We start from the raw sequence: 15,000 nt of genomic DNA on the forward strand, positions 1-15,000 counted from the left end.
ATGCACAACATGTGGAATTTTGTAGTGAAAATGAATGAAGAGTCACCATGATGAGTCAACTCCCTGCTTTCTTCGTTCACCACAATACAGTAACAAAACGTATGCTCTAGAGTAAATCATGAAATCGTATGAAAAGGATATTACCCCGAAATCAATAGAAATGATGATAAATACTGCTGGCTGAGTTTGCATATGTGTTTTCTTCCCTACATATACTTTATAACATTCTGGCACTTACAGGGATCTTAATAGCAAATGTTTTAAACCTTTGTCTAACATCAGCAACAAGGGAAATCTCAGTGGTCAGACCAAGGCAAAACCATGTGATATCCTGTACAAAATGGAAAATGGCAGTATTGAATAATTTCAACAGACACATATTAATTAATTTAATCATCTTAATCTCTCTGGGTGTTTTATTTACTATGTCGTGAAACATTCTCTCACAATAAGATGACTCTGAAAACTTCAAAATTTGAAATGAAATAAAACACTAGAAACGAACCAGTATCTCGTTGCTACATTTGCATGGCATGGGATCGTCACATTAGTTCCTATTTTTGTCATCGGCCAATGGAAAGTGCCATTGATAGATGTAGTGTTTTCATTACAAAGCACTGAAAAACAAATAAAACATGTACATGAAATATATATTACAGAAATCATAGCTGCGTATTATATACTGGAAAATGCATGTATATACTAGATAAACGTGTATGAAACTAATCAGCTATACAACCAAATGAAATGTCAATCCTATTGAAATCTTATTACCATTCAGAGAAGTTCACCAAAGCCATGAGAAAATCAACTACTAAAAAATTAAAACAAGGACAGATGGAAGAGATGGCCTTGAAGTTGACGATTTTTAACTAACGGAGAGAACACTTGCATTTCACCCGAGGAAACACAACTAGATCTCATTATGCATAGAAACAGTTGCATAATCAAGTACGTGTATTCTTGGAGAGCCACACTGCATTTATCATTGTTGATAAAAAGGACACGAAACACACTACTTACTTTCATCAAATAACTCCATGTTCCGATGTTGCAATCCCAAGTCACGCAAAATCTGAGATGTCTTCAAAATTTCGGAAATTTGTTTAAATATTTGGTCTTTAGTAATTGTACGTGGTACTGTGCAAGTAATAGTAAATGCTTCTCTATCATCGTAGCTGAAATAGGATTTAAAAACAAAATTGAATATAGTTAGTTTCCACAACAGTCACCAGATTTTTTACTTACATTGGAATCTAACTAGTTTTAATGGAAATGATCTTGTCCTAATAAAAAAATCAAAATACCATCACTATATATATATATATATATATATATATATAGTTGTCTCTCTCTATATATATTTATGTGTGAGTCTGTTTACCATTTTAATAATATCAATACAGCTCAACATTTGATTGAATGTTTGAACCAGAATATTATGAATCACAAGTTGTAATATTTAATACATATACTAAAAATAAACATGGGAATATTTTGACCTAAAATACACAGAATTTGAAGAAAAGTGGTAAATAGCATTTTGCTTACCCGCAATACTGCACTTCGAAATTTCCTGTCAAGTTTGATAATTCATGCTCCATCTGCAATATTTTGATACATGCATATATATATATATATATATGTATATATATATATATATATATATATATATATATATATATATATATATATATAATATATATATATATATATATATATATATATATATGCATGTATATATATATATACATACCTATATGTGTATATATATATATATATATATATATATATATATATATATATATATATATATATATATAAAGTTAATCCAAACAAGAAAGCACAAAACAACACAACAACGCGAGAACGTGGAACAAATAGAGTATTATTAGACGCTCAGGAAAGAAAGAAAGAAGGAGTACCCTTGTGTATATATGTACATATCTAATATTGTATGCATATATTTTACTATATATATATATATATATATATATATATATATATATATACGCACACACATACATATGTGTGTGTGTGTGTGTTGCGCCCATGTGAGAAAGAGAGAGAGAGAAGAGAGAAAGGGAGTAGAAATTGCTACTCACAGCTCTGGATATGTTTTCAGCAAGACCTTCACTTTCATTGAATTTAAACGTCGAACTGGAAATCAGAGGAAATACAAAGGAATTGCTCCAGCCTATGGAAAGATATAAAAATAGAAGAGAATCATTGCTTTCGTTAAAGAGAGACATCTCATGGATATCATGAAGATATAAATATGATTATCAATATAATAACAGTGAGGTGTGTTTTATTGAGATGAGGGAATCTGACAACGGATTCCCTTCATTTACAACTGACAAACGCATCAATTCCACATGATTACATTTCTTTCGTTCACGGCGCCAGAGAGACTACACAGTTCAAAGGAGCCGGTAAAATAAGTAAAATATTGGTCCGTTTCTATTCTGTTATTTCCTCAGGGTTACCTCTTTACCATTGCTTGTTATTCATAAGTAACTAACGGAAGAAGAATCCGTTTTGATCAGAAAGAAGAACATTTTAACAGACAGACAGAAATTACATCAATGTAATCATACACATACATTAATATAAACCCACATTCAGACAAACGCATAGATGGAGAACAGTCATATACGCATATCTACTCACACAATATATTACGCATAAATGCACATTCGCGTAAATACATCTTCATAAACACACACGCATTATTTATTTAAAGGACACAATACATGTCTTTATGTGTTACTAACAGTTTCATATGTTGAGAAATATCACCAGCACATTCTTCAGGCACAAGAGATCTTGATACACCCATCCTCTTTGCAATATACTTTGCTGTTGTGCCGTCACACGCTTTTCAAATCTCCGAGGAGGGGATTTATATAAAATATCGAACAACAGGGAATGTTTTTTAATCTGACCAAACTGATATTCAAAACTAAGGTTTGTTCCTCCACTTATTAGCGAACTCCTATACGATGACGGTTGCGGTGATCTAGTCAATCACTCTGAAATGGGGCTTCAGTCTCTTGTTTCTGCATTTCACACAGTTTGTGATGATTTTCGCTTGACCATCAAGTTATAAAAAACAGCAGTTGTAACGTTTCAACCTGCATGTGGTGTGCTTTTTGCAACTCCACCAAAAGTTTTTGTTAGATATGCTACGTGAGGTCATTGACACTTTCAAAGAACTTGGAAACTCTGTATATATATATATATATATATATATATATATATATATATATGTGTGTGTGTGTGTGTGTGTGTGTACATATGCATGTGAGTGTGTCTGTGTTTGTGTCACGATCACTGCCTGATAGCCGGTGTTGGAGTGTTTGCATCCCCGTATCTTTGCCGTTAGTTAAAAAAGATTAATAGAATAAGAACGGGGCTTAAAAAAAGAAGAACTGGGGTTGATTTATTCGACTAAAATTCTTTAAGGCGCTGCCTCAGCATGATTGCAATCTAATGACTGGATCGGGAAAAACAAGGTAAGCAAGACACAAGAACTATTTAAATGTGTTTAACCTTTCATCTGTAATAAATCAGGTTTTAATTATATCAGAAAATCAACAACACTGACCTCTAAAATCCTTCTTGTTACATAAGTTTCCGATGCAGCAAGCAACGCAGGTAGAGCCACTTGTCAATTCATTGCATGTAAGGGTGTTGTTTTTCATAGCATCATCACATTTTCTGAATGTGCTACAGGATTTTTCAAACTTCAGTTTAATGCCATCCATTGATAATTTAAATTGGCATACAGGCTGTAAGAGTAAACACAGAAATCATATACAACTACGACAACAACACAAAAGATATTTGAGATGGAAAATGTTGAGTCACTGCTCTTAAAATTATCAAAAGACAACAAAGGAAATGTTGAAAGATGACTGCACCCGCAGAGTTATCTCCTATAAAATTAATTGCTGGCAGAAACGTTAGCACGCCGGGCGAAATACTTAGCAGTATTTCGTCTGCCGCTACGTTCTGAGTTCAAATTCCGCCGAGGTCGACTTTGCCTTTCATCCTTTCGGGGTCGATTAAATAAGTACCAGTTACGCACTGGGGCCGATATAATCGACTTAATCCGTTTGTCTGTCCTTTGTCCTCTCTGTGTTTAGCCCCTTGTGGGTAGTAAAGAAATAGGTATTTACTACATCTAAATGATATTTATAAATAGCCCCAATATGCAACGTTCTCATATCACGTGCCAATATGGCCAGAGAAATACGGCCTATCACACCACTCCGCCAGACGCCATCAAACGCAATCGGGCACGCACGCACACAAACACACTGAGAAGGGAAATGACAAATAATTATAATTCTGTATAATTCGATCAGAACTTCTTATTCGGATGTAAGTGCATTGAATTCTCTGTGCAAAATGTACGACCAGTCACGATTACAAACACCAGCAACAACAGTGTATACTACAAGATAATACTACCTCAAGATCACCAAAACTGGGAGTGAGTGTGTGCAGTTCAGGGATATTGAGCCCGCTATTGGCTACTACTAATAATCTTGTTGAGCTCGTAGAACAGCGGAACTTGCTTCCAGGTTGACTCAGGACAAGTACTTCATTCATACCACCCTAAGTACAGCCATGTTTGTTGGAGAAGGAGAAAGGAAGAGGCCACAAGTAAGCTCGTGAGTTCGATTCGTGGACAGAGGGGAACCGTGTGTTCTTGAACAAGGCACTTCATTTTACGTTGCTCCAGTCTACTCAGATGAAACTGTGTAACCAGCCTATTGCCGGTCATCTTTCTCTCCTTTCAAATGTGTAATCATCGTTGTTCTGCTAAGTCAAAGATGACTGGAGGCACATGACCTAGTGATTAGAGCAGCGGACTCGCGGTCGAGGGATCGCGGGTTCGAATCTCAAACCGGGCGATGTGTGTGTTTATGAGCGAAATACCTAAGCTCCACGCGACTCCGCCAGAAGGTTATGGCGAACTTCTGCTGACTCTTTCTGCTACTTGGCCATCCTGGCTTTAGGTGAGGGCTATGAATATATTTATAGCAAAAAGGAAGGAAGGAACATTTGAATTTACCTCATCGCCTGTACAGTGTGTCACTTCCGATTCATTGCACTTCATCCCTGAACATGTTTGACACAGCAAATTCCGTTGAAATAACGAGTAATCTATGCAATACAATAAAATATCCATATTTAAGAACCAAATATGTGATGTATAAGAAAAAGAAAAAATATTTACTTTGTGGTTTAAAGCAAATGTAAAAGTGTTAAGGTTGGACTCAATACATGTGAGATATTTAAATTAAATTCTCAATGAAGACTACAAAAGAATGTTACGATTTTCACTTGCAATTGTTTCAGTTTTGTCCCAAATTAAACAAAGAAAACTACGAAAGCTACTTGATGGCCTTTTCTACTTCTGTTCTTCTCTCACAAAAAGTGCGAAAATTGTGGAAGAAATCAAATAAAGGGAGATAATTCTAAAATGGTGATTTATGCTTTTGTAGAATGAAAACCTTTATGAAATCTGTGAATGTCATTAAAATTTCGTAACAACCAATTAAAATATAATCGTTGATTTAATGAGGCCGCCTCTAAGTGGTGACTCGACCTACTCAAATAGTAGCCAAAGCACACACTTTATTATCAAATCAGAAACACCACGCGATATTATGTAATCTTCGAAAATCTCAGTCGAATACTGGATGGTCACAGATGGACTGTCTATGATATATGAATTGACCACAACAATTTTGAATAAATAGAAACAATATCACTCATGATTTTCTTTGAAATATATATGTTTATGTATGTGTACTTAAGTATGTATGTGTGTGTATCTGTGGATATATATTTTTTCCAATTTAACGTAACCACCTGAATATTTGGCTGTCTCTCCCAGAATCAACTCTGTTGTAAGCATTCCAGGTGTGTCTATGGTTTGAGGGTATTTTCCTCCTTTCCATCCACCAATCAAAAAAGTCTTATAAATGGCCGCGGGCACTCACTGTCCACAGGACTAAGCGCTAAAGGTTGTACGTCTGGCAGCACGAGATATATATGTGTGTGCGTGTATGTGTGCATATATATGTATTATGTAATCCCGCTCTCTCTTTCTCTCCCTCTCTATCTGTCTATCTGTATATATATATATCAGATTTATATATATATATATATATATTATATATATATATATATATATATATATATTATATATATATATATATATATACATATATGTATATATAGGGAGAGTTCACGAAAAGAACAAAACACGAATATAGGTGGTGTACAAAACAAACAGATGTATTAGTATAACGCTCAGGAATAGAAAAAGTCTTTTACGTTTCGAGCCTATGCTCTTCTACAGAAAGGGACACCGAAAAAACAAGGAGAGAAAAAATGTGTGTAGTGTCTAACGATATATATTAACTTGCTCTCTCGTTTTTCGACACTTGTGTAATAATAATAGGGATAATATTTAGCGTCTCCTTTCAGCATATAGGCAAGAATCGTTTCTATGCCCTTACTTTTAATTGTATATATACATAGGCGCAGGAGTGGCTGTGTGGTAAGTAGCTCGCTTACCAACCACATGGTTCTGGGTTCAATCCCATTGCGTGGCACCTAGGGAAAGTGCCTTCTACTATAGCCTCGGGCCAACCAAAGCCTTGTGAGTGGATTTGGTAGACGGAAACTGAAAGAAGCCCGTCGTATATATGTATATGTATATATATGTATGTGTGTGTATATGTTTGTGTGTTTACGTCCCCGTAACCTAGCGGTTCGGCAAAAGACACCGATATAATAAGTACTAGGCTTACAAAGAATAAGTCCTGGGGTCGATTTGCACGATAAAAGGCGGTGCTCCAGCATGACCGCAGTCAAATGACTGAAACAAGTAAAAGAGAGTAAAAGAGTATGTGTGTGTGTGTGACTGTGTCTGTGTGTCCATGCATATACATATATACATACACTCTCTCCTGACGACCTCATAAGCCTACTAGTGTCCGGTGTGCGGAGTTTTCAACTGGTAGCACTTGTGTCCGCAAAAGTTATCTGTCTATAATTGATACGCAGTAAAATGGATCGCACCAAAGTGGAAAGAATTGTTTTGCACTCGAGAACAAAACGCCTGTCTGGAAATCGAAACCGAGATATTTCAATCGTGAGTGAAACACCTGAACCAATATGCCTGGTGCTTTCACTTAGAGTCCAACATTGCAAGTGGCTGGCGTTCCGTTCAATGGTGAGGGTAAGCATGAAAATCAAATGGAAGGTAACAAGTTTAATTATTTCTGAAAACATCAATGTGAGGAATTTGCTGCATTTTAGGAGGGTCATTATGCCAAAATACTCTCTCTTTTATGCTTTTACTCTTTTACTTGTTTCAGTCATTTTACTGCGGCCATGCTGGAGCACCGCCTTTAATCGAGCAAATCGACTCCGGGACTTATTCTTTTGTAAGCCCAGTACTTATTCTATCGGTCTCTTTTGCCGAACCGCTAAGTGACGGGGACGTAAACACACCAGCATCGGTTGTCAAGCAATGCTAGGGGGACAAACACTGACACACAAACATACATACATATATATATATATATATATATATATATATATACATATATACGACAGGTTTCTTTCAGTTTCCGTCTACCAAATCCACTCACAAGGCATTGGTCGGCCCGGGGCTATAGCAGAAGACACTTGCCCAAGATGCCACGCAGTGGGACTGAACTCGGAACCATGTGGTTGGTAAGCAAGCTACATACCACACAGCCACTCCATTTGACTGTGGCAATTCGACCCCGGGACTTATTCTAGTACTTATTCTATGGGTCTCTTTTGCCGAACCGCTATGTTACGGAGACGTAAAAACACCAACATCGGTTCTTAAGCGATGTTGGGGAGGATAAACACACACACACACACACACACACACACACACACACACACATATATATATATATATATATATATATATATATACATACGACGGGCTTCTTTTAGTTTCCGTCTACCAAATCCTCTCACAAGGCTTTGGCCGGTCCGAGGCTAAAGTAGAAGACACTTGCCGAAGGTGCCACGCAGTGGGACTGAGCCCAGTAAAAGTGCGGACAGTAAATAGATTTTTTAGTTGATATCTCCTGGTTTCGATTCATACGACATTATAATGTGAGCAGGAAAGAATATATCGGCGTTTTCTTTATGGTTATAAGCCACAAGGCCTGAAATTTTTTGAGGGGATTATAGTCAATTACATCGGCCTCATTACTCAACTAATACTTATCTTATCCACCTCAAGAGGATGTGGAAGCACATGCTCAAATGGTTACAGCAGCGAACTCGCGGTCGAGGGATCGCGGATTTGAATCTCAGACCGGGCGATGTGTGTGAAACACCTAAGCTCCACGTTCCTCCAGCAGAAGGTAATGGCGAACTTCTGCCGACTCTTTCGCCACAACTTCCTCTTACTCTTTCCCCCTGCCTCTAGCAGCTCACCTGCGACGGACCGGCGCCCCATCTACATGGGGAACCTATACGCTAAAGAAACCGGGAAACCGGCCCTTATGAGCCAGGCATGGCTTGAGAAGGAACAAACATCTAAACAAATACCTCAAGAGGATGAAAAGCAAAGTCGACCTGGACGTAAATTGAACTCAGACCGTAACGATGTATGAAATGTCGCTAGGTGGTTTATCCGGCCTGTCAACGATTGTACTGTCAGTGATAATAATGAAATAAAAACAAGGAAGATTTTACTAACTTTTACATTGTGAGTATTCCATTATAGGTATTACTTTGGTTTGGTTATTGCCAATATCTGCCTGACACTTGCCTTCGACCTTCATATGTCTCTTGAACTTTGTTTTCACATAATTTACCAAGGCTGGCAGATGACATCCACACATCATATCTCTATTACTCCTGAAGTCACTGCAATTATAAACAGAATATGCTTTAAAGATATAGAGTATCGTCTGTTGTATTTGACAAGAAAGAAGGATAATATAATTCCAGCAAATGTATAGAAGTAATGGCACTGATGTTCTGTTCCAAAAGGTGTTAGTAACAGCAATAAAGTGAAATGGTTTCTGGTGGAAAATGTTAAATTTGAGTTATTACTCTCTCTCTCATAGCTTACGTATTGAGTAGTAAAGTCCCTTTACGTAAGGTGAAAATTTAGAGCCATTTAAACTAATCCCTTTATATCATAGATTAGGGACGATTTGGTGGCAGAAATTTGGTGCCGCTGTTGTAGAGCAAAGCTGTTTTAAACAGGTTGCTTTGTTGCTAAGGAATTTTTGCTTTTAGCCAACATAACATCTGAAAGAGTACATCATCATCATTGTTCGACCGTAGTCGAGACAAGGGAATTTATTATGTTACGCCAGACTTCCCGATCCATCATAACTTTACGGAGGTCCTGTTGCTTGATGCCTGTATCCCTAGAGATTACATCAGGGTAGGAGAGTGTGCGCCCTCTGGTATCGCGAGCAGATAGCTTCAAGAGGAGAAGAGTAAAAATTACCTCGTTTTCAGCTCTACAACAATGTCCTGCAAACTGGACTCTTCTACCTTTCACAAGAGATGATACAGGTGGTAGTTTCCCATATATTTGTACTTTGGTTGGATGACGCTTCCACGAGAGATGTTGATCTCTCATAAGGAGGCGAGTGTAGGTTCTACCAAACCGCCTCTCAAGCTTCTTAGATAACGTCCAGGTTTCTGAGCCATATAGTAGAATTGGTTCAACTGTGGCTTTGAAGATTTTAAGTTTGCAATCTCTATTTAGATTTGATGACCATATCTTATGCATATAAAACCGAGTTTATGCATTATAGAAACATAAAAATTCTCATAATTATAGAGAAGGAAAATGAATTAATATATATAATTCGATATAGTAATTTAAATATTTCCATTCTTTTTTAGTACTAATAACGGTAATAATGTTTCGTAGAGATTATATATCATGTAATGAACGATAACTATTTCCTTATTTCAATACATTTTAATATTTTCCACAGCAGAAGTCCATAACAGTCTCTCGAAGGTATTCCAGAATTGATACCAACAGTAACAAAACCTCGGGGGTCAAGCGAGTGAAATTCCAAGAGGAGTATTTTCAAGAAAACCCAATAAAATATTTGAAATCTACAAATGGTGGGTACTTTGTGTCCCCAAAGGTTGGATAACTTTTGAACACACCTCGTATTTCCGACCCTGGATGAAATTATATTAAACCAGCCTTCATGCTATTTCAACACTGGTGTTGCAATCACAAAACACAATACTCAGAAATATCCATGGCAACCCACTAAAATTAAAACCAACACAATACTATTTATTGTCAACTATATTAAATAACTGTGAATTTGAGGATATCTTTTCATGATTTTAGTTTTAAACTCTATTTATGAGTTTAATTTGATGACATCTTTTTATGTGATTACAAAGTGTTTTGGTTTTCCAATAAAGAAAGATTCGTTGTACATACATGTAAATAATACGGGGAAGGAATAAGAACGCGCCATTCTCAGAGATTTGTATTCCGTTGCTCACAAGAGATCTAGAAGAATGAAACAAATATTGTATTAGTTAAAATACGCACAAGTTAATAAATCTGTTTGCTGTCGCTCATATACTGTCTAAACTAAGATAATAAAATCTTTCGTTCACTGCAAAGTTCTTTATTTCTCTATGATTTTTCTGTCTGTGTAGTTTGGAGGACAAGAGTAGTTTCCATTAATATAAATTAGATATCCTAAGGGAAGAGGAAATCTTCTGTGATACTCGATTAACAAAAGATGGAAGATTATAAGCGATAAGAACAACAAAACAACAACAAGATTTTGTTGTGTGGGTTTTACATAACATTCACATTTAATATACAAATATTATTTTCCATATATATTCCAGTAGCAATTTAATGGCATTATTGCAAAAAAAGATCATAAATAACTTAAACACTTAAGAATAGTTCACGTCTTTAAGATCCATATTCAAAAGGTATGTAATAATTGATGTTCATCTTTGGAATTTTGTAGAGAAAATATATATCCTTCATAGTATCGGTCCATAGACTGTTGTATTCTACTTTATGGGAAATAATACTTGAATGTCTTATAGTACATAAATTCTAGAAAATTGGAAAACTTGCAAAGTACTATGTAGTATAATGAAGGACTGTAAGTACATTATTTATAATGACATAATATATATTCCATCATCACATCATTTATATTCCATCCCCAACACAAGGTTCTGAGTGCAAGAAAAATTTGTTAATATTATAGTTCTGCACACACTGAAACACTTCACAACAAATTAAAATTCTTTCTGAGGAATTACAACCGTATTTCGTGGTCTGCTACCACAATAGCTCCTTTATAGGATCCAGTTAGCTCAAGACATCATCAGGAGGAACCATATCTGGTCTCGGTCCTATTCCTCTACAGTTTTGACGTGGCGGGCCCCCTTTGACTTTCCTAACATGAGAGGTCAGAGAGAGATATCTGTGTCAAATCCTTACGGAAATATATTCGAAAATGTTATAAGATAAGCGGATCAAGTAGAAAAAGAATTGGAAGGAGAAGAAGATGAATTGGAAGAAGAAGAAGAAGAAGAAGAAGAAGAAAAGAAGAAGAAGAAGAAGAAGAAGAAGAAAAGAAGAAGAAGATCAATAATAGTTGGAAGGGGTTGAAAAATGTCATTACAATATACTCTTGAATATGTAATTAAAAAGGAGAGTCATGGATGGTAATAATCGTCGATCTAGAGATGCGCACAGTAAATGATATTCAGGTAGAGATACAAACGCAAATCGATAATTCGTATACATTCACTCATACACAAAGACACAGACGTATAAACATACATACACGAAATGTTATACATGTCAATACACATATTCACGTCACTCACAGACACCTATTTACAGACATTCGCAAACAATCACGGATTTCTATCGAAAAAGAGAGAGAATGTAAAGAGAGCGAAGGACGGGATGCGAAACAAAATGGGAAGACTTTAAATATTTACTAATATATTCTGTTGTGTCTGGGGAGAGTCATTTTCTTTTTGTATTATTATTTTCCTAAAATTTTCGTTGCGTCTTGCAAATAAGAAATAAGTGGAAATTTTACCGGTGAGTGTGTTAGATTATAAGGCACAAAAAGAAAATGACTCTCCCCAGACACAACAAAATATGCTTCAACACACGAACTCATATAAAGAATCTTGCAAACCAAATCCAAAAACGAAATAGTAATATATCGTTAATGAGATATCAACAAGATTTATCCAACTTACAGATATTTTAAATTGCGCAGATTATCGAAGGATCCTATTTGAATTTTCTTGATATGATTTCCTCCCAAATATCTGTAACATAAAAAGTTAGTTGGTAAAACAACGCGGAGAGGTGTTTAATACTAGTAGTTCTGGTAATAATAGTAGTTGTAGAATAAGTAAAGTGGAGTTGGTGCTGGTAGGAAGTTTAGGAAGGGAAGCAGGAAAAGGAAGAAGATGAAGAAGATAAAGAACAGGAAGGTGAACGATATGTGATGAGTATTCGTTAGGTAAACGAATGTGGAGGCACATGGCCTAGTTGTTAGCGCGGTCGAGGGATTGCGGGTTCGAATCTCAGACCGGGTGATGTGTGTGTTTATGAGCGAAACACCTAAGCTCCATTCGGCTCCGGTAGAAGGTAATGGCGAACTTCTGCTGACTCTTTCGCCACAACTTTCTCTCACTCTTTCCTCCTGCATCTTGCAGCTCACCTGCGACGGACCGGCGTCCCGTCAAAGTGGGGAACCTATACGCCAAGGAAACCGGGAAACAGGCCCTTATGAGCCAGGCGTGGCTTGAGAAGAAACAAGCAAGGTAAACGAATGTTTACAAAACAAAGAACATGAAGTGTAGAAGAAAGATATTACTTTCACAAAAACACATTCAGCCACACTGAGAGAAACTATGGAGAAAACTATAGCGAGAGAGAAAGCGAGAGAGTGAAAGTAAGTATGTTAGATAGAGAGGAAGAGAGAATGAGGAAATAAATTTAAAGATATACGGGGAATTAGATAGTACGATAAAAAGTCACCCCACTCACAATTTTTCTAAATTCGGAAGATTTTCAAAGACACCAGGTTGAATATACATCATGTTACTGTTATCCAGATACCTGTAACGTAAGATGCAGCTCATAAAAAGACATATAGAAAATATGATAAAAGATTTAATACTATGGCGAAGGAAATTAGATGTAAGGTAAGGAATGTAAACGGATATAAGGAGCTTGAGAAGAACGAATATGAAGGGGGAGCGAAGGAAGAAGTAGGGAAAACAGTAGAAAAAAGAAAATTAAAAAGTTATAGAAGAAAATAAAAACGAACAAAAACGAAGAAAGATAAAGAAGAAGAAGAAGAAGAAGAAGAAGAAGAGTAGAAGAAGAAGAAGATATAGAAGAAGGAGTAGAAGAAGATATAAAAGAAGGAGAAGAAGAAGAAGATATAAAAGAAGGAGAAGAAGAAGAAGAAGGACAAGAAATGGAAGAAGAAGGAGAAGGAGAAGAAGAAATGATAATATGAATAATGTAGTCTTATATATAGAACTTCGAGGCTGCCAGGGTAAGTGTGGGATGGCAGACAGCGCTGATCTGGAGAGAAAACCTTTACCTAATATAGAGACTGAATTACATAAAGATGTTGGTTGAGACACCCCCAACCACTCATTCATATACGGAGAGACAGCTATATATATATATATATATATATATATATATATATATGTGTGTGTGTGTGTGTGTGTGTGTGTGTGTGTGTGTGTGTGCTTGTGTGTATGCAAGCATATTTATACATACATACACACGTATACACTCACACGCATGTATATATGTATATATATATAATAAAAAGAAAACGTTGATTTTGAAATATAGTGGCACGGAAAGTGTCACAGTATAGAAACATTTCTAAACATATATACATACATATATATATATACATACATATATATATATATATACATACATATATATATATATATAATATATATATATATTATATATATATATATATATATATATATATATATAATATATATATATATATATACTATATATATATATATATATATATATATATATATATATGTGTATATATATATATATATAATATATATATATATATATATATATATATGTATATATATGTATATATATATATAATATATATATATATATATATATATATATATATATATATATATATATAACTAATGTAGGACAAAAATTTTTCAGAGAAAAAAATTTATCCATTGCCAGCATATCAAAAATTACCTTTAAATGTTAAATTTATAAATAATATACAAAATAATTTACAAAATAATTTTGTAACTTATAAATAAATTTAACATTTAAAGGTATTTTTTGATATGCTGGCCATTGATGGAATTTTTTTCTCTGAAAAAATATATGTATGTATGTATATATACTCTTTACACTTTAACTTGTTTCAATCGTTTGACTGTCCATGCTGGAGCACCGCCTTTAGTCGAGCAAATCGACCCCAGGACATATGTTTTGGATGTCTAGTACTTATTCTCTCGGTATCTTTTGCCGAGCCGCTAAGTTACAGGGAATTAAATACACCGCCATCTGTTGTCAATCGCTGTGCTCAGGACTTAGTGCTTGCTTTTTCCATGGGTATGAGTAAGTATTTCATATATATCGCACGTATTTATCGCTGAAGAAGGGACATTTCTTATGAATTAACCCCGAAATTGGGACCAATACGGTAAACACGGATTTTTTAGAAATTTCTATCGGTTTATTTCGAGACGCATAAATTATAATGGTTATTGACAATTTTTTCTTTTTTTCGGCATATTTGGCATTAAAATTTATTTTGTAAATTATATATATATACATGTATATACATAGACATATTTATACATGTGTATATGAACACATGTGCAGAAAAATAC

At 35.3% G+C, this 15,000-nt stretch overlaps 1 protein-coding gene across 1 annotated transcript in view; it reads right to left on the minus strand.

Annotated features, from left to right (window-relative positions):
• The window catches only part of LOC115230319 (adhesion G-protein coupled receptor G6), a gene marked incomplete at its 5' end in the record, with an annotated part of 48,335 nt that overhangs the window by 30,671 nt on the left and 2,664 nt on the right, over positions 1–15,000 (minus strand). Inside the window, 10 exons of the mRNA XM_036499615.1 lie at positions 506–617; positions 1,024–1,178; positions 1,552–1,604; positions 2,106–2,197; positions 3,611–3,794; positions 5,087–5,178; positions 8,780–8,949; positions 10,514–10,585; positions 12,328–12,399; positions 13,127–13,198. Coding sequence (XP_036355508.1) covers positions 506–617; positions 1,024–1,178; positions 1,552–1,604; positions 2,106–2,197; positions 3,611–3,794; positions 5,087–5,178; positions 8,780–8,949; positions 10,514–10,585; positions 12,328–12,399; positions 13,127–13,198 — 1,074 coding nt within the window. The remainder of the gene's footprint in view (positions 1–505; positions 618–1,023; positions 1,179–1,551; positions 1,605–2,105; positions 2,198–3,610; positions 3,795–5,086; positions 5,179–8,779; positions 8,950–10,513; positions 10,586–12,327; positions 12,400–13,126; positions 13,199–15,000) is intronic.

The sequence above is a fragment of the Octopus sinensis genome, unplaced genomic scaffold, assembly GCF_006345805.1.
Source record: "Octopus sinensis unplaced genomic scaffold, ASM634580v1 Contig15314, whole genome shotgun sequence".
Classification (NCBI taxonomy): Eukaryota; Metazoa; Mollusca; class Cephalopoda; order Octopoda; family Octopodidae; genus Octopus; species Octopus sinensis.